The 19,086-nt window shown below is 47.7% G+C and overlaps 2 protein-coding genes across 2 annotated transcripts; both read right to left on the bottom strand.

The window, feature by feature from the left end:
• Positions 1-464: 464 nt before the first annotated feature.
• LOC140361345 (membrane progestin receptor beta-like) lies at positions 465-10,753 on the bottom strand. Its single transcript, XM_072447055.1, has 5 exons — positions 10,447-10,753; positions 9,646-9,758; positions 8,214-8,370; positions 1,885-2,073; positions 465-766 (listed from the first exon to the last, which is right to left on the bottom strand). Exons 1-5 carry the CDS (start codon positions 10,729-10,731, stop codon positions 473-475), a joined length of 1,038 nt encoding a protein of 345 aa, XP_072303156.1. The 5' UTR covers positions 10,732-10,753; the 3' UTR covers positions 465-472.
• Positions 10,754-14,299: 3,546 nt separating this feature from the next.
• il17a/f2 (interleukin 17a/f2) lies at positions 14,300-15,972 on the bottom strand. The gene is made up of 3 exons (XM_072447054.1): positions 15,949-15,972; positions 15,407-15,537; positions 14,300-14,555 (listed from the first exon to the last, which is right to left on the bottom strand). The coding sequence occupies exons 1-3, from the start codon at positions 15,970-15,972 to the stop codon at positions 14,300-14,302; spliced, it is 411 nt and encodes a 136-aa protein (XP_072303155.1).
• Positions 15,973-19,086: the final 3,114 nt, after the last annotated feature.

Genomic DNA, 19,086 nt, shown 5'->3' with positions numbered 1-19,086 from the left:
TATCTTTGACAGAGAATTTACCAAATTACAGTTTTCTATTTCCATTGATGACAAATAGTGTCCCTCCTCCTGAAATATCATGATTGGGCTTTAATTATCATATTCAAATCATACATTTTATTGACACTGCAGGTCGTGTCCCTCACAGCAGCAGGTCAAATCCTCCAGTCATGACAGTCCTGACCAGGCCTGGCTCCGCTCAGAGGGGTCCCGGGCCCCTCAGTGACCGCTGCTCCTGACGGGTCACAGTGCAACTGCTGTAGACAAATGTCCCTACGAGGACGATAAAGTGCACCTCAACCTACACCAGAGTGGACACTTATGCACAAGATGAAAAAGAGTTCATTACATAAAGACTACTCTAACCCTGGATCAATGGGACGGGGACCTGAATGTCTGTGGAGGACAGTGGGACACTAAAGCGTGGGACAGTGGGACACTAGAGCGTGGGACACTGGAGACAGGGACAGTGTTATCGTGTCCCGCTGCAGCGCCTCAGGGCCACAGCAGTGGCCGAGCAGCTCAGAGCAAACACAGTGAGTCCAGCACTGGCCCCGAGCAGACGCTCCTCTCCAAACGTCCGGGTCAGTCCTGCCCGACGCCACGAGAAGTCCTGCAACAGCGCCTCCTGCTGGCACAAGGTGGACAGAGTCTGCAGCACCTGGAAGAGCTGGAGACTATGTCCCAGGATGTCAAAATGACCCGGGGACAAGCACTCAGGGACAGGACAGAAGAGGAAGACGGCTGCCAGCAGGAACAGCACCACCTACAGGCCGGAAACAGAAGGGTCAGTTCAGCACGTGAGAGAAGTGTGAGGGCAGGACATCTACTCAGTTACATTTACTCAGTTACATCTACTCAGTTACATCTACTCAGTTACATCTACTCAGTTACATTTACTCAGTTACATCTACTCAGTTACATCTACTCAGTTACATCTACTCAGTTACATCTACTCAGTTACATCTACTCAGTTACATTTACTCAGTTACATCTACTCAGTTACATCTACTCAGTTACATCTACTCAGTTACATTTACTCAGTTACATCTACTCAGTTACATTTACTCAGTTACATTTACTCAGTTACATTTACTCAGTTACATCTACTCAGTTACATCTACTCAGTTACATTTACTCAGTTTCATCTACTCAGTTACATCTACTCAGTTACATTTACTCAGTTACATTTACTCAGTTACATCTACTCAGTTACATTTACTCAGTTACATCTACTCAGTTACATCTACTCAGTTACATTTACTCAGTTACATTTACTCAGTTACATCTACTCAGTTACATTTACTCAGTTACATTTACTCAGTTACATTTACTCAGTTACATCTACTCAGTTACATCTACTCAGTTACATTTACTCAGTTACATCTACTCAGTTACATTTACTCAGTTACATCTACTCAGTTACATTTACTCAGTTACATTTACTCAGTTACATCTACTCAGTTACATCTACTCAGTTACATTTACTCAGTTACATCTACTCAGTTACATCTACTCAGTTACATTTACTCAGTTACATCTACTCAGTTACATCTACTCAGTTACATTTACTCAGTTACATCTACTCAGTTACATCTACTCAGTTACATTTACTCAGTTACATCTACTCAGTTACATTTACTCAGTTACATCTACTCAGTTACATCTACTCAGTTACATTTACTCAGTTACATCTACTCAGTTACATCTACTCAGTTACATTTACTCAGTTACATTTACATTTACATTACATTACATTTTCTGACACTTTCACTAACTTGAAATGATGAAAAATGAGGCAAAAATAAAAAGTGTTGTGTTAATATTTAGAGATAAGGCCATAAGAAGAGACTAGAGTGACACCTGCAGGCCGTGCAGCAGTACTGCAGGGCTGCTGCTCCAGGTGTGAAGCCGCTTGACCACAGGGCTGATGTCCAGCAGGAAGCCCAGAAGCACAGGACCTCCTTGCAGCAGCCTGCGGTGGACGAGCTTTGACCGCTGGAGGTAGAGCTCCACACAACAACCGGAGATGCAGGATGACCAGGCCAGGAGCGCGGCAGTGGGCAGGTAGAGCTGACCACACACAGAAACACACACCATGACCTGAGCAGGTAGAGCTGACCACACACAGAAACACACACCATGACCTGAGCAGGTAGAGCTGACCACACACAGAAACACACACCATGACCTGAGCAGGTAGAGCTGACCACACACAGAAACACACACCATGACCTGAGCAGGTAGAGCTGACCACACACAGAAACACACACCATGACCTGAGCAGGTAGAGCTGACCACACACAGAAACACACACCATGACCTGAGCAGGTAGAGCTGACCACACACAGAAACACACACCATGACCTGAGCATGTAGAGCTGACCACACACAGAAACACACACCATGACCTGAGCAGGTAGAGCTGACCACACACAGAAACACACACCATGACCTGAGCAGGTAGAGCTGACCACACACAGAAACACACACCATGACCTGAGCAGGTAGAGCTGACCACACACAGAAACACACACCATGACCTGAGCAGGTAGAGCTGACCACACACAGAAACACACACCATGACCTGAGCAGGTAGAGCTGACCACACGCAGAAACACACACCATGACCTGAGCAGGTAGAGCTGACCACACACAGAAACACACACCATGACCTGAGCAGGTAGAGCTGACCACACACAGAAACACACACCATGACCTGAGCAGGTAGAGCTGACCACACAGAGAAACACACACCATGACCTGAGCAGGTAGAGCTGACCACACACAGAAACACACACCATGACCTGAGCAGGTAGAGCTGACCACACACAGAAACACACACCATGACCTGAGCAGGTAGAGCTGACCACACACAGAAACACACACCATGACCTGAGCAGGTAGAGCTGACCACACACAGAAACACACACCATGACCTGAGCAGGTAGAGCTGACCACACACAGAAACACACACCATGACCTGAGCAGGTAGAGCTGACCACACACAGAAACACACACCATGACCTGAGCAGGTAGAGCTGACCACACACAGAAACACACACCATGACCTGAGCAGGTAGAGCTGACCACACACAGAAACACACACCATGACCTGAGCAGGTAGAGCTGACCACACACAGAAACACACACCATGACCTGAGCAGGTAGAGCTGACCACACACAGAAACACACACCATGACCTGAGCAGGTAGAGCTGACCACACACAGAAACACACACCATGACCTGAGCAGGTAGAGCTGACCACACACAGAAACACACACCATGACCTGAGCAGGTAGAGCTGACCACACACAGAAACACACACCATGACCTGAGCAGGTAGAGCTGACCACACACAGAAACACACACCATGACCTGAGCAGGTAGAGCTGACCACACACAGAAACACACACCATGACCTGAGCAGGTAGAGCTGACCACACACAGAAACACACACCATGACCTGAGCAGGTAGAGCTGACCACACACAGAAACACACACCATGACCTGAGCAGGTAGAGCTGACCACACACAGAAACACACACCATGACCTGAGCAGGTAGAGCTGACCACACACAGAAACACACACCATGACCTGAGCAGGTAGAGCTGACCACACACAGAAACACACACCATGACCTGAGCAGGTAGAGCTGACCACACACAGAAACACACACCATGACCTGAGCAGGTAGAGCTGACCACACACAGAAACACACACCATGACCTGAGCAGGTAGAGCTGACCACACACAGAAACACACACCATGACCTGAGCAGGTAGAGCTGACCACACACAGAAACACACACCATGACCTGAGCAGGTAGAGCTGACCACACACAGAAACACACACCATGACCTGAGCAGGTAGAGCTGACCACACACAGAAACACACACCATGACCTGAGCAGGTAGAGCTGACCACACACAGAAACACACACCATGACCTGAGCAGGTAGAGCTGACCACACACAGAAACACACACCATGACCTGAGCAGGTAGAGCTGACCACACACAGAAACACACACCATGACCTGAGCAGGTAGAGCTGACCACACACAGAAACACACACCATGACCTGAGCAGGTAGAGCTGACCACACACAGAAACACACACCATGACCTGAGCAGGTAGAGCTGACCACACACAGAAACACACACCATGACCTGAGCAGGTAGAGCTGACCACACACAGAAACACACACCATGACCTGAGCAGGTAGAGCTGACCACACACAGAAACACACACCATGACCTGAGCAGGTAGAGCTGACCACACACAGAAACACACACCATGACCTGAGCAGGTAGAGCTGACCACACACAGAAACACACACCATGACCTGAGCAGGTAGAGCTGACCACACACAGAAACACACACCATGACCTGAGCAGGTAGAGCTGACCACACACAGAAACACACACCATGACCTGAGCAGGTAGAGCTGACCACACACAGAAACACACACCATGACCTGAGCAGGTAGAGCTGACCACACACAGAAACACACACCATGACCTGAGCAGGTAGAGCTGACCACACACAGAAACACACACCATGACCTGAGCAGGTAGAGCTGACCACACACAGAAACACACACCATGACCTGAGCAGGTAGAGCTGACCACACACAGAAACACACACCATGACCTGAGCAGGTAGAGCTGACCACACACAGAAACACACACCATGACCTGAGCAGGTAGAGCTGACCACACACAGAAACACACACCATGACCTGAGCAGGTAGAGCTGACCACACACAGAAACACACACCATGACCTGAGCAGGTAGAGCTGACCACACACAGAAACACACACCATGACCTGAGCAGGTAGAGCTGACCACACACAGAAACACACACCATGACCTGAGCAGGTAGAGCTGACCACACACAGAAACACACACCATGACCTGAGCAGGTAGAGCTGACCACACACAGAAACACACACCATGACCTGAGCAGGTAGAGCTGACCACACACAGAAACACACACCATGACCTGAGCAGGTAGAGCTGACCACACACAGAAACACACACCATGACCTGAGCAGGTAGAGCTGACCACACACAGAAACACACACCATGACCTGAGCAGGTAGAGCTGACCACACACAGAAACACACACCATGACCTGAGCAGGTAGAGCTGACCACACACAGAAACACACACCATGACCTGAGCAGGTAGAGCTGACCACACACAGAAACACACACCATGACCTGAGCAGGTAGAGCTGACCACACACAGAAACACACACCATGACCTGAGCAGGTAGAGCTGACCACACACAGAAACACACACCATGACCTGAGCAGGTAGAGCTGACCACACACAGAAACACACACCATGACCTGAGCAGGTAGAGCTGACCACACACAGAAACACACACCATGACCTGAGCAGGTAGAGCTGACCACACACAGAAACACACACCATGACCTGAGCAGGTAGAGCTGACCACACACAGAAACACACACCATGACCTGAGCAGGTAGAGCTGACCACACACAGAAACACACACCATGACCTGAGCAGGTAGAGCTGACCACACACAGAAACACACACCATGACCTGAGCAGGTAGAGCTGACCACACACAGAAACACACACCATGACCTGAGCAGGTAGAGCTGACCACACACAGAAACACACACCATGACCTGAGCAGGTAGAGCTGACCACACACAGAAACACACACCATGACCTGAGCAGGTAGAGCTGACCACACACAGAAACACACACCATGACCTGAGCAGGTAGAGCTGACCACACACAGAAACACACACCATGACCTGAGCAGGTAGAGCTGACCACACACAGAAACACACACCATGACCTGAGCAGGTAGAGCTGACCACACACAGAAACACACACCATGACCTGAGCAGGTAGAGCTGACCACACACAGAAACACACACCATGACCTGAGCAGGTAGAGCTGACCACACACAGAAACACACACCATGACCTGAGCAGGTAGAGCTGACCACACACAGAAACACACACCATGACCTGAGCAGGTAGAGCTGACCACACACAGAAACACACACCATGACCTGAGCAGGTAGAGCTGACCACACACAGAAACACACACCATGACCTGAGCAGGTAGAGCTGACCACACACAGAAACACACACCATGACCTGAGCAGGTAGAGCTGACCACACACAGAAACACACACCATGACCTGAGCAGGTAGAGCTGACCACACACAGAAACACACACCATGACCTGAGCAGGTAGAGCTGACCACACACAGAAACACACACCATGACCTGAGCAGGTAGAGCTGACCACACACAGAAACACACACCATGACCTGAGCAGGTAGAGCTGACCACACACAGAAACACACACCATGACCTGAGCAGGTAGAGCTGACCACACACAGAAACACACACCATGACCTGAGCAGGTAGAGCTGACCACACACAGAAACACACACCATGACCTGAGCAGGTAGAGCTGACCACACACAGAAACACACACCATGACCTGAGCAGGTAGAGCTGACCACACACAGAAACACACACCATGACCTGAGCAGGTAGAGCTGACCACACACAGAAACACACACCATGACCTGAGCAGGTAGAGCTGACCACACACAGAAACACACACCATGACCTGAGCAGGTAGAGCTGACCACACACAGAAACACACACCATGACCTGAGCAGGTAGAGCTGACCACACACAGAAACACACACCATGACCTGAGCAGGTAGAGCTGACCACACACAGAAACACACACCATGACCTGAGCAGGTAGAGCTGACCACACACAGAAACACACACCATGACCTGAGCAGGTAGAGCTGACCACACACAGAAACACACACCATGACCTGAGCAGGTAGAGCTGACCACACACAGAAACACACACCATGACCTGAGCAGGTAGAGCTGACCACACACAGAAACACACACCATGACCTGAGCAGGTAGAGCTGACCACACACAGAAACACACACCATGACCTGAGCAGGTAGAGCTGACCACACACAGAAACACACACCATGACCTGAGCAGGTAGAGCTGACCACACACAGAAACACACACCATGACCTGAGCAGGTAGAGCTGACCACACACAGAAACACACACCATGACCTGAGCAGGTAGAGCTGACCACACACAGAAACACACACCATGACCTGAGCAGGTAGAGCTGACCACACACAGAAACACACACCATGACCTGAGCAGGTAGAGCTGACCACACACAGAAACACACACCATGACCTGAGCAGGTAGAGCTGACCACACACAGAAACACACACCATGACCTGAGCAGGTAGAGCTGACCACACACAGAAACACACACCATGACCTGAGCAGGTAGAGCTGACCACACACAGAAAACACACACCATGAACCGAGCTTTAATCATTTCAAACGCATTCACCGCCGTTTCACCTTCAGTATCTTTCTGAAGTGGTACTCTGGGAGGTGCTCCTTTGTGTTTTTAAAGTCCACACGCCTTCACTGGTCACTCTCAACTGAGAGCTAAAACCACAACACACAGATGACCAGCCAAACAAGCAGCTATGGTTTATAGTCTGATTTATAGTTACAAATCAAGACTGGATTTCCTTGTTGTCTTATACAACGTGAAGAGCTCTATTATGGGACGATTTGGTTGTATTTGAATGGAGCTACACTTGCTTTGAAAAGATCATTTCCCGTTCATTTTTCCCATGGACTTTCCAAAATAAACAAAATAATAATAATACTATTGATAAAGAAAGAACTATAAGTTATTAACCACATCACAGGTTAGCGTCCTTCCCCCGCCCCTTTTCAGGTGTCTGTATTTTACTTTTCCTGGAGGATTCGGGTATTGATACTGCTATACAAATATCAATATTAGTGTCAATACTAATTAGCATATGCAAATTGTAAGACTTGATTTTGGACATTTCTCATAGTTTTGAGTCAAACGCGCTCCAGCAGCAGCAGGTCGGACTGATCCATCTGTGTCACGTGTTTAGTTTGTCCTTAAGATCCTATTTCAAACTCTTTTTAATACGTATATTTATTGAAATACCAACTATTGTGAATAACACATCACTACTTTTTACTTTTCCTTTACTACATTTGAGAGCAGGAATCTTCCTCCACTGACTGAAAAGTACTTTCTTTTTGGTTTTAGAGAGTACTTTCAAATGTGTGGGACTGTTATTCTGGTGGTACTGAAGACCTACCTGTCCCGCAGCGCTCTGTGTCCAGTCAGAGTCGGAGCTGTACACGCTCAGAGCCAGAGCACGGCTAGCCTGATGGACCCCACGTCCCACTGCGTCCAGGAGGAGCAGGGAGGACCGGACAGGCCTGGAGCGTGGACGGAGGAGGACAGAGGCCGCACTGCAACCAGACAAACACCACGGAGATCAGTCTGAAGCATGAGCAGCACGAAGGGACACATGGAGACACCTGGAGATGCATGGAGACGCATGGAGACACCTGCAGACACCTGCAGACACCTGCAGACACCTGGAGACACCTGGAGACACCTGGAGACGCATGGAGACACCTGGAGACACCTGGAGACACCTGGAGACGCATGGAGAGGCATGGAGACGCATGGAGACACCCAGAGACACCTGGAGATGCATGGAGACACCTGGAGACACCTGGAGACACCTGAAAACACCTGGAGACACCTGCAGACACCTGGAGACACCTGCAGACACCTGCAGACACCTGGAGACACCTGGAGACACCTGCAAACACCTGGAGACACCTGCAGACACCTGGAGACGCCTGCAGACACCTGGAGACACCTGGAGACACCTGCAGACACCTGGAGACACCTGGAGACACCTGGAGACACCTGCAGACACCTGGAGACACCTGGAGACACCTGGAGACACCTGGTGGCCGGTATGTGGACTGGTCAGCTCTCTTGCCTCACAGTAAGATGTCGAGGTTGGTTTAGTTTCCCTTATTTCTCTGTGAGATGTAATTTTGTTGAACAACTGTATTTAAAATGATAAATAAAGCACTTTACTTTTGTTACGCTTTATGTCAATTTGAGTCATGCATTTTTTCTCCTGTAAGAGCTCAAAACACAAATAAAACGTGACTGAGCTGCTACAGTCTGACCCTAAAAAAAGTGAGTTGAAGTGTCCTTTATCTCCCCTTGCACAGTTGGAGTCTCAATTGAAGACTCGACATTCAGTTCCATTTGACCAAACAAACGAGGCAAAACAAACCCCAAACACACATTATTACAGCTGGAAGGTCAGTTCAAGGTCAGTTCAAGGTCAGTTCAAGGTCAGTTCAAGGTCAGTTCAAGGTCAGTTCAAGGTCAGTTCAAGGTCAGTGCATAATCTATAGTCTTGAACCATGTGCCTTATCCCAGAGGTCCAATGGCCATGATTAGAAGGCTTAACCAATCAGAGAAACTCATTTATCTGAAGGTGAAAGATTCAATGTTTATTTGCAATTTCCATTTGACAAGCCATATCTGTTTTTACAAATGTCATTATATTCAGCTGTATATTTGAGAATTGATGTCCTCCAAGACCAGAGACTTTAGCAATAAAAAGTTTGAAGTCTTTTCTTGCAGTTGCAGTTCTACAATGACATTATTGTACTTTTCTGTTTCATTTCATCATCTCAGAAGAACGAGCTCACCTGCAGCAGAGGCCGAAGACCACGGATGAAACATAAAGCAGCAGAGGCAGAGAGCTGGGGTCCAAGGAGACGCCGGAACCCTCCGGAGACTGCAGACGGACCCCCAGTACACCCTGAGGAGGGGCAAACATGAGGTCAGACACACCCCCAGTACACCCTGAGGGGTGGGGTTATGGGTTATGGGTTAGGGGTTAGGGTTAGGGGCTAGGGTTAGGGGCTAGGGTTAGGGGTTAGGGGTTATGGGTTATGGGTTAGGGTTAGGGGTTAGGGGTTATGGGTTATGGGTTATGGGTTATGGGTTATGGGTTAGGGGTTAGGGGTTAAGGGTTAGGGGTTAAGGGTTAGGGTTAGGGTTAACCCAGACCCAAGAGAGAAAATGATTCCCTCAGCTGTAACAGCGGGACCGGTCTTGGTCGCCGCCATCTTGGATTTAGTAACTTCTGTCCTGATTCATTATATGATCTAGTGCTAACCAGCAAAACATCACTAACTCTGAAGTATTCTGAGTGTCCCAGCTGCTCTGGATCTGGAAACATGTAGCATCGTTTGAACATGAACTAGGATCACAGCTCAGGAGAGTGTCAGTTCTTGCTGCTCAAACCATTTCCATCAGTTACTCTCGGATAAAAGTCGAAAGGTCTAGATTTCTAAATCATTCTGTCCTTGTGACTTCCATTGGGGCCTTTTCGACCTGGACCGCTCCCGTGACAGACGGATCACATCAAGAATATAAAGCTGTCATTTTAGAAGATATGACAACAGCTCCACACTTTACACATTCCATATCAGACCTGAGCTTACCCCTGCTTGGAGAACTGTGAAGAAAAGGAAGCGCGTCGCCACGGCCACAGCAGCCAGCAGGGGGCACCAGACCTTCACCACGTCGTTGTGTCTCTGAAACAGACTGAGGACGCAGCATCTCCAGGACAGGCCCACAGGTCGGTATCCTGACAGGACAAACGGCTCTCTGTACACGGGCGGGACGTCCACGTCTCGACCAGTGGGGGGCAGCGAGGGGAGGAGCTTGTGCAGGACCGTCACCATGGGGGCGGGCAGAGAGGGAAAGGACAAGGACACAAAGGACATTCTGTGGTCCACGTCTGTAAAAGCGTCTTCAGATGGACTTTATCCTTCTTCTTTCACCTTTTTATCATGTCAACTGAAAAGAGAAGTTCAAAATGTCACGTCAGGGCTGGTCTCAGAAGTGTTCTACATAACTGTGCTGCTTAATGCATTCATCGTAATAATAATGTATTTGTTTATGCATTTCATACCTTCTTATTGACCTGACTCACCGGGGAGGGGACAAGATCGTGACAAAAGAGACGAGTTAATTAAAGTAGCACAATGACGGCAAAAAAAAGAATAATACATAATTATGAGACCAAATTGTGAGCTGCACTACGGCTTTTTGACTGGAGTCGACTCTCAACAGACCTGACCTGTAACTTGACCTGGTTGTGCCGCCTCTTTGTCGCCATGGAGACACCGTAGACTGCGGAACATTCCCGGCAAAGCGTCTCGATGGATACACCCGAAACGATACATAGTTCACAAGACACAACCGATCTTTTAAATGGAATTGGATGCTACGGATTAAAGCAACACGGTGTCACTTTTAGAGCGCTCCACAAAGCAACACTGTGTCACTTTCTGGAGGTGGTGACGATTCCGTGGAGATAGATATGTTTTGTGCTGTACTGCGAAATATTACAGCCAAAAGAACAATGGAGACGCAAAGCTTATGCAATGGAGCTACAAGCAGCTAACGCCACATGGCCACGTTATAGGTCAGATCTGTGGAGAGGCGAGCCCACTCACAGTTAGAATGAGTGTTTTTTAAAGATATCTGTTAAGCCTGTAATTGAACAAATGCATGATATTTAGGTGAATACTGTGGGACATTATAAGCAGGGGACAAAAACCCACTAGAACACCACATTTAACACGTTTAAATGTATTTATACTCACTGGCAGCAGCAGTTCAGTCAAACGTGCATCGCGGAGCTGGAGCTCACACCAGTTTAGAATAAAAAGGAAACAAACGCGATGTTACCTTCGATGTTTGACAATGCTAAAGCTCTAAAGCTGGTCTGCTGCGCACATCTGCCAGAGTGTGACACAGGAGGCTTCACAATGAGCTGCAGAGTCATGGGACGACATGCCACTCACTGCTGACCAGTGCACGTCTGCACCAGGTCCAGACACAAGAGCACACTTAGCGTCTTGTTATCGGACAGCAGAGCAGAAGCAAAGTCAAGAGTGCATCACAGTGTGTCACGCCTCCTCCTCTGTTTCTGCAGGACTTTACCATCCGAGAAACAGTCAAAAAATCATTAGAATAACACATGAACATCCAGAGTAAATGTGTTTAATGAGCTTTATTCCTCTTTTATGTGGTCACATGACACAGTACGATGCCACACAATAAACACGTGTCGACCTCGAGCAGTGAAACACGTGAGCAGCGACGCAACAGAACGTGTTTCAGCTCTTTACTTTATTTAACTCAAACTCACACGTCGCTGTTTCCTACATTTACTCCTCAGATACAAGAGGAAAAGGAAAACTTGGCTCTGGGATCTTGAAAAAGTAACTTGGGGAGAACTAGATTACACATTTGGGTGCTCAAATCTAACATTTTACGTCCCTCGTTACTCTAAAACAGTCGTGTGAGTTCTGTAACGCGTCAGCCCCAATTCTGGATGTGAGTCATCTGATTTCTTTGTGCTGGTTTTGGCAATGGGAATTGTGCCAAAAAAGGGCAATTGTTAAATATAGAAAGAGTCAATTTAAAATTGTGTTAGTGTTTACATCAGGGGTGTCCAAACTTTTTTCACCAACGGCCGCATTTTGAAACTTAAACGGGGCAGAGGGCCACAAACAACTTGACAATGTCGAATTTGTTGAATGACAAAGTGAATCATTCGAAATGTTGCATTTGACGTAATTGCGATGAGCCTCCACACCTTTAATTAGACCTAGAATATTAAAGGTCGAATGGACCAAATCTGAGTCTCATTTTCTCGTGGCGTGGACGGCCGATTAGTCCTGCCACGTGTCAATCATAAAACGCATCTACAGCTCACCTGCAGAGCCTCGCTCACCTGCAGAGCCTCGCTCACCTGCAGAGCCTCGCTCACCTGCAGAGCCTCGCTCACCTGCAGCCTCGTCAGCTCGTCCCCCGAGAGCAGCATGTTTCCTGCGTGTCTAAGCGCATGGATCCATCACAATATAGTTCCCTCAGTGTATGGGACAAAATTAAGACGGAGAAAGACTGTTTGAGCTGACTCAGAAGAGACTGAAATTTACGGGAGACGAGAGATGCGATGTGATCCGTTGTGCTAATAAACAAACGCACGTGTGTGTTGTATCAGTCCACACGGGGGAGTGGCATGAGCACGGGGGAGTGGCATGAGCACGGGGGAGTGGCATGAGCACGGGGGAGTGGCATGAGCACGGGGGAGTGGCATGTGCACGGAGTGGCATGTGCACGGAGTGGCATGAGCACTTCCGCCTGCCTTCTCAAAACAGCGAAAAATCGTCCATTGCGCCTTTAATATTAGGTCGGTATAACATCAATATGCCTGAATTTCCCCAATTTCACAGTAAAAAGTACTTTTTACTACTTTTTGTTGTTTGGGCCGACATAGCAGGAAGCTGGAGGGCCAACAAAAATTGGTCTGAGGGCCACATTTGTCCCCCGGTTCCTAGTTTGGACATGCCTGCTTTAGATGATGAGACTTCTTTTGTGCACATCAAGAAACCAGATCAAACCATATCTGCTTTTTACTAAAACCATCACAAACATCTCCTAAAGAGAACATTGAGAAACAGAAGATGATTTGTATTTTTTTTATTGAACATGAATAAATAGTAATAAATAGATGAGAAACACGACAGGATCTGCAGGTTCTTTTCGTGCACGTGTCAGGAGCTCTGCAGGTTCTTTTCGCACACGTGTCAGGAGCTCTGCAGGTTCTTTTCGTGCACGTGTCAGGAGCTCTGCAGGTTCTTTTCGTGCACGTGTCAGGAGCTCTGCAGGTTCTTTTCGTGCACGTGTCAGGAGCTCTGCAGGTTCTTTTCGCACACGTGTCAGGAGCTCTGCAGGTTCTTTTCGCACACGTGTCAGGAGCTCTGCAGGTTCTTTTCGCACACGTGTCAGGAGCTCTGCAGGTTCTTTTTGTGCATGTGTCAGGAGCTCTGCAGGTTCTTTTCGTGCACGTGACATGAGCGCTGCAGGTTCTGTTCGTGCACGTGACAGGAGCGCTGCAGGTTCTTTTCGTGCACGTGACAGGAGCGCTGCAGGTTCTGTTCGTGCACTTGACAGGAGCGCTGCAGGTTCTTTTCGTGCACTTGACAGGAGCGCTGCAGGTTCTTTTCGTGCACGTGTCAGGAGCTCTGCAGGTTCTTTTCGCACACGTGTCAGGAGCTCTGCAGGTTCTTTTCGCACACGTGTCAGGAGCTCTGCAGGTTCTTTTCGCACACGTGTCAGGAGCGCTGCAGGTTCTTTTCGCACACGTGTCAGGAGCTCTGCAGGTTCTTTTCGTGCATGTGTCAGGAGCGCTGCAGGTTCTTTTTGTGCACGTGACAGGAGCGCTGCAGGTTCTTTTCGTGCACGTGACAGGAGCGCTGCAGGTTCCTTTGGTGTTCCTCACATGGTGGTGCTGGTGGGGCGGACGCAGGTGCAGCCCACTGCCAGGTGATGGAAGGAGGGCCTGAAGCAGCGGCTGCCCGGCCTCTGCTCCAGCACCAGAACGTTCTGGTAAATGGGAACGGCAATGAGTCCCGAGTCCAGGGCCTCCGCGTCCTCTCGTCCCTCCGGCCTCATGTGGGGGAACCAACAGACGCTGCTGCTGCACTCGGCCTCCCACAGCGTGGAGGGGATGCGCGTGGGGACTGTGGACACCCTGAGCACAAGCAGATTATGAGTTATGTTTGTGTAGGATGCTTAGAGTTTCAATTTGATCTGGATTAGATCAGAATTTGACACTGCGTGTCAGATTTGCAGATTTGTCGACCTGGTTTTATGGTTCGTATCAATGTGAAACAAAAACATGCACAAAGTTCCACGTCTTCTCTGTACATAAAAATAAAAGAATAATAGAAATTTAAAAAAAAAATCACATTAGCCTCAGAAAGTGGTGACATTATTCCACTCCAAAGACGTGTTTATTTTCAGTTAAAAGACTTCAAGCCGTTCAACATTTGTGGATTTCTATTGTGGATATTTCTTTTAAAAACAGTCAATTGTTGCTGTTGTTGTTGTTGTGGTGTTACTTTTAGTGGCGGTTGGCAGTGAAAAGGTGCATTTACCGCCACCTACTGGAGATGTATGTCTTCTGCACTTGTAAAAAATTAATAATAAAAGAGAGAGAGAGGAGAGAGAGAGAGAGAGAAAGAGAGAGGGTGAAAAAAAGGCAGAATAACTAAAAAAATGTAATCATAAAAAACAAAACGTCCAAAATGTGATGAGCCACAAAGATAATGGCCCATCACCAAATTAGTATTATTAAGTAAAAATAAATATGGTATTTAATGTGAGCTTTGTGCCACAGTCCGGTTCTTTAAATGTGGTAATTGTGCCATTGATTGCTTTATTTCTTTGACTTAAGTTCATGACACTCCAACATGGAAAATGATCCAATTCAATCCAGGCAAATGAATTAGACATTTTGAATCTGTCATTACGTCAAAACACACTATGTTCTGTACAGACTGAAAATCAAGAGCCAAGTATGATAAGGTTTGCGAGCCTCACCTCCAGGTCCAGGGAGACAGAGAGCGGCTGTGGATGTCCCCCATGCCCTCCGACAGGGACAAGGCGTCGCTGGACAGGTCCAACTGGGAGTCACAGGACGAATGAGCTGCTCCTGCAAAGCTCCAGCACGCCTGGGACAAAGGACCACAGAGTTAGTCATGTATACTTGATACTATATACTATATACTATATACACTATACTACAACACGCCTGGGACCAAGGACCACAGAGTTAGTCATGTATACTTGATACTATATACTATATACTATATACACTATACTACAACACGCCTGGGACAAAGGACCACAGAGCTAGTCATGTATACTCTATACTATATACTATATACTATATACTATATACACTATACTGCTGACCAGTCGTATCGGTGGAGTTCACAATTGGGACTAAAGTGGGACTAAACCGGGACTGGACTATGATTAAACCAGGATTTGAATAGGACTCAACCAAGTCTTCATGGAGACAAACCCGGACACGCAGCAGTCGTCACAGAGCTAAACACGATGGTCATTTGTCTGCTCACCATGAGTAAGAGAAGGCTCCTCATGTCGCTGCCGTGTGGTTAAATCTTCTGCTGCGTCCTGCGTGACAGCGATGGTCCGGTCTGAAGACGCTGTCCCGTGTTCGAAAAGCCCGTCCGGAGAGAGAGAAGACACTGTCCCCTTCGTCGGTTCTTCTGAGAGTTCTTCAGGTCTCGTGCTGGTTCTTGCCCTTATGTAGCAGCCGTGACCCTCCAGAGCAGATCTGAGAGCTGATCTGCTCCACATACATGTTATCTGTGCCCTCCATCACCTCAGTCAGGTGTTCAAAGCCAATCACAGCATCTCTTCTAATCACAAAGATTCCATCGCCTCTCAGATGACTAATTTGAGCTCTACTTGATATGATACACGATAGATGGTTAATTATGGTAATTGATCGCGTGCAAAGGATCTAACGGTCATTTTGTGACTATTAGGTGTTTCCTGGACCCGTGCAGTTGTGTCGGTCACTGATCCACACGGGACCTGCCCAAGAGTGCGTGGCAACACATACGCCCGACATCATCATGAACTATAATGAAATACATGTAATAAATGTGTAATAAATAATGATGTTGAAGCTGCTTTGTGCCTCTAAAGCAGGAGAAAAGGCTTTACTGGGGGAGAAGCCTTTTCCTAAATTTAAAATATTGTTAAAGTCGAACATATTGTGCGTGTCAGGTATTTGGAGTAAATATATCACATAATCACAATATTGATTGGCTCGATCACTTCAGAACAGGGAGACACTTACTTACTTTTTCAAGAAATTGTACTTAACGTTCTGCCACTACCATTTTCACTTGAGTCATATTTAGTTAGAAGAAACTGTATTCTTATTTGAGTGAAAGTTGTGCTCCTCTTCCAACTTTGAGGAGTTTACAAGTGACAAAAGCTTTATCTAAGCTTTGTCAGACTAGTTAGGAACAGAAAGATAAACCCACAGCTTCAGCTACGCTGCCCTAGGAGTAACTATGCTGGGGGAAGTATGGCAGCTTGAGCACTATCCTCTTCTTCTTCTGACTACTTATGCTATCAAACAATATTTATTTTTTAATTCCACTTGCAAACTGTTCACCGCCTTCTTTTTCTTTCTCTCACTCCTGAGGACCTGTGGACCCAGATGCCCCTCCCCTGATGAAGTGTCCCTGCCCTGTGTGTACGGTCCTTCATCTGCCTGAAGAGTGGGTCCAGTTCGCCTCAGTCGGTCCCTCATCTGCCTGAGGAGTGGGTCCAGTTCGCCTCAGTCGGTCCCTCTTCTGCCTGAAGAGTGGGTCCAGCTCCAGTCTCCCTCGTGTCCGTCTGTCCGTCTGTGAGAGTCGGATCTCTCCTTCACTGGAACTCCTCCAGGTTTCTACGCTTTTTTCCCAAAGAGGTTTTTTTTGTAGTTTTTCCTGGCCGAGAAGGAGAGTCTAAGGACAGAGGACCCTGGGACATCGTCCCTCGCCACCACAGACATTGTCTGACTTCATCGCCACCACAGACATTGTTGATTCATTTCTCCCTGTGGCCCTCAGAGGCAACTGTTGTTGTGATTTTGGGCCTTACAAAAATAAATTGATTTGATTTATGTTGAGAACATATATACATATATATTTTTTCTCATTTTTGTGTCTATCCTTTTCAAATACCTGATTTTGTGCATTTAAAATGTTCCTTCCAACGACATTCATTTCAATTTGAACATCAGATCCAGACAGTTACTCTTGAAGTTGCTCTTAAAGTTACTCCTAAAGTAACTTGAGTTGTAGTTTTTCCTGATTTTGAAGTAACTTTACATTTCCTCTTGCAATGCCAAAATGTTTGGTATCTTTTGGCATTTTTTGGATCAATAACTGATACTGCCTGGAGGTATTTCAATAAACAAATGTGTAAAGAAGAGTTTTTAATGGGCTCTTTATGATAAACACTGACACAGACGGATCAGGAAAGTACTACTGGAGTGCACATGTGCATGAGAGAACACTACTGGAGTGCACATGTGCATGAGAAAACACTGCTGGAGTGCACATGTGCATGAGAGAACACTACTGGAGTGCACATGTGCATGAGAGAACACTACTGGAGTGCACATGTGCATGAGAGAACACTACTGGAGTGCACATGTGCATGAGAGAACACTACTGGAGTGCACATGTGCATGAGAGAACACTACTGGAGTGCACATGTGCATGAGAGAACACTACTGGAGTGCATATGTGCATGAGAAAACACTGCTGGAGTGCATATGTGCATGAGAGAACACTGCTGGAGTGCACGTGTGCATGAGAGAACACTACTGGAGTGCACGTGTGCATGAGAGAACACTACTGGAGTGCACGTGTGCATGAGAGAACACTGCTGGAGTGCACGTGTGCATGAGAGAACACTGCTGGAGTGCACGTGTGCATGAGAGAACACTGCTGGAGTGCACGTGTGCATGAGAGAACACTGCTGGAGTGCACGTGTGCATGAGAGAACACTGCTGGAGTGCACGTGTGCATGAGAAAACACTGCTGGAGTGCACGTGTGCATGAGAAAACACTGCTGGAGTGCACGTGTGCATGAGAAAACACTGCTGGAGTGCACGTGTGCATGAGAAAACACTGCTGGAGTGCACGTGTGCATGAGAAAACACTGCTGGAGTGCACGTGTGCATGAGAAAACACTGCTGGAGTGCACGTGTGCATGAGAAAACACTGCTGGAGTGCACGTGTGCATGAGAGAACACTGCTGGAGTGCACGTGTGCATGAGAAAACACTGCTGGAGTGCATGTGTGCATGAGAGAACACTGCTGGAGTGCACGTGTGCATGAGAGAACACTACTGGAGTGCACATGTGCATGAGAGAACACTACTGGAGTGCACGTGTGCATGAGAGAACACTGCTGGAGTGCACGTGTGCATGAGAGAACACTGCTGGAGTGCACGTGTGCATGAGAGAACACTGCTGGAGTGCACATGTGCATGAGAGAACACTGCTGGAGTGCACGTGTGCATGAGAGAACACTGCTGGAGTGCACGTGTGCATGAGAGAACACTGCTGGAGTGCACGTGTGCATGAGAGAACACTGCTGGAGTGCACGTGTGCATGAGAGAACACTGCTGGAGTGCACATGTGCATGAGAGAACACTGCTGGAGTGCACGTGTGCATGAGAAA

This window comes from Eucyclogobius newberryi, unplaced genomic scaffold, assembly GCF_026437365.1.
Source record: "Eucyclogobius newberryi isolate DKJ021-1_F unplaced genomic scaffold, fEucNew1.0.hap1 SCAF_151, whole genome shotgun sequence".
In the NCBI taxonomy this organism is placed as follows: domain Eukaryota; kingdom Metazoa; phylum Chordata; class Actinopteri; order Gobiiformes; family Gobiidae; genus Eucyclogobius; species Eucyclogobius newberryi.
This window is presented reverse-complemented; position numbering and strand designations above follow the sequence as displayed.

Bases quoted from the DNA above. Each gene is read 5' to 3' on its own strand.
- LOC140361345 (XM_072447055.1), bottom strand. From the start codon at position 10,731: ATGTCCTTTGTGTCCTTGTCCTTTCCCTCTCTGCCCGCCCCCATGGTG. The intron at 8,371-9,645 runs GTGAGCTCGTTC...GTCTGGTTGCAG, and splicing joins GTCTTCGGCCTCTGCTGCAG to TGCGGCCTCTGTCCTCCTCC. The intron at 767-1,884 runs GTACTGCTGCAC...TCCGGCCTGTAG, and splicing joins CCTGGAGCAGCAGCCCTGCA to GTGGTGCTGTTCCTGCTGGC.
- il17a/f2 (XM_072447054.1), bottom strand. From the start codon at position 15,972: ATGAGGAGCCTTCTCTTACTCATG. The intron at 15,538-15,948 runs GTGAGCAGACAA...CCTTTGTCCCAG, and splicing joins GGAGCCTTCTCTTACTCATG to GCGTGCTGGAGCTTTGCAGG. The intron at 14,556-15,406 runs GTGAGGCTCGCA...GCTTGTGCTCAG, and splicing joins CTGTCTCCCTGGACCTGGAG to GGTGTCCACAGTCCCCACGC.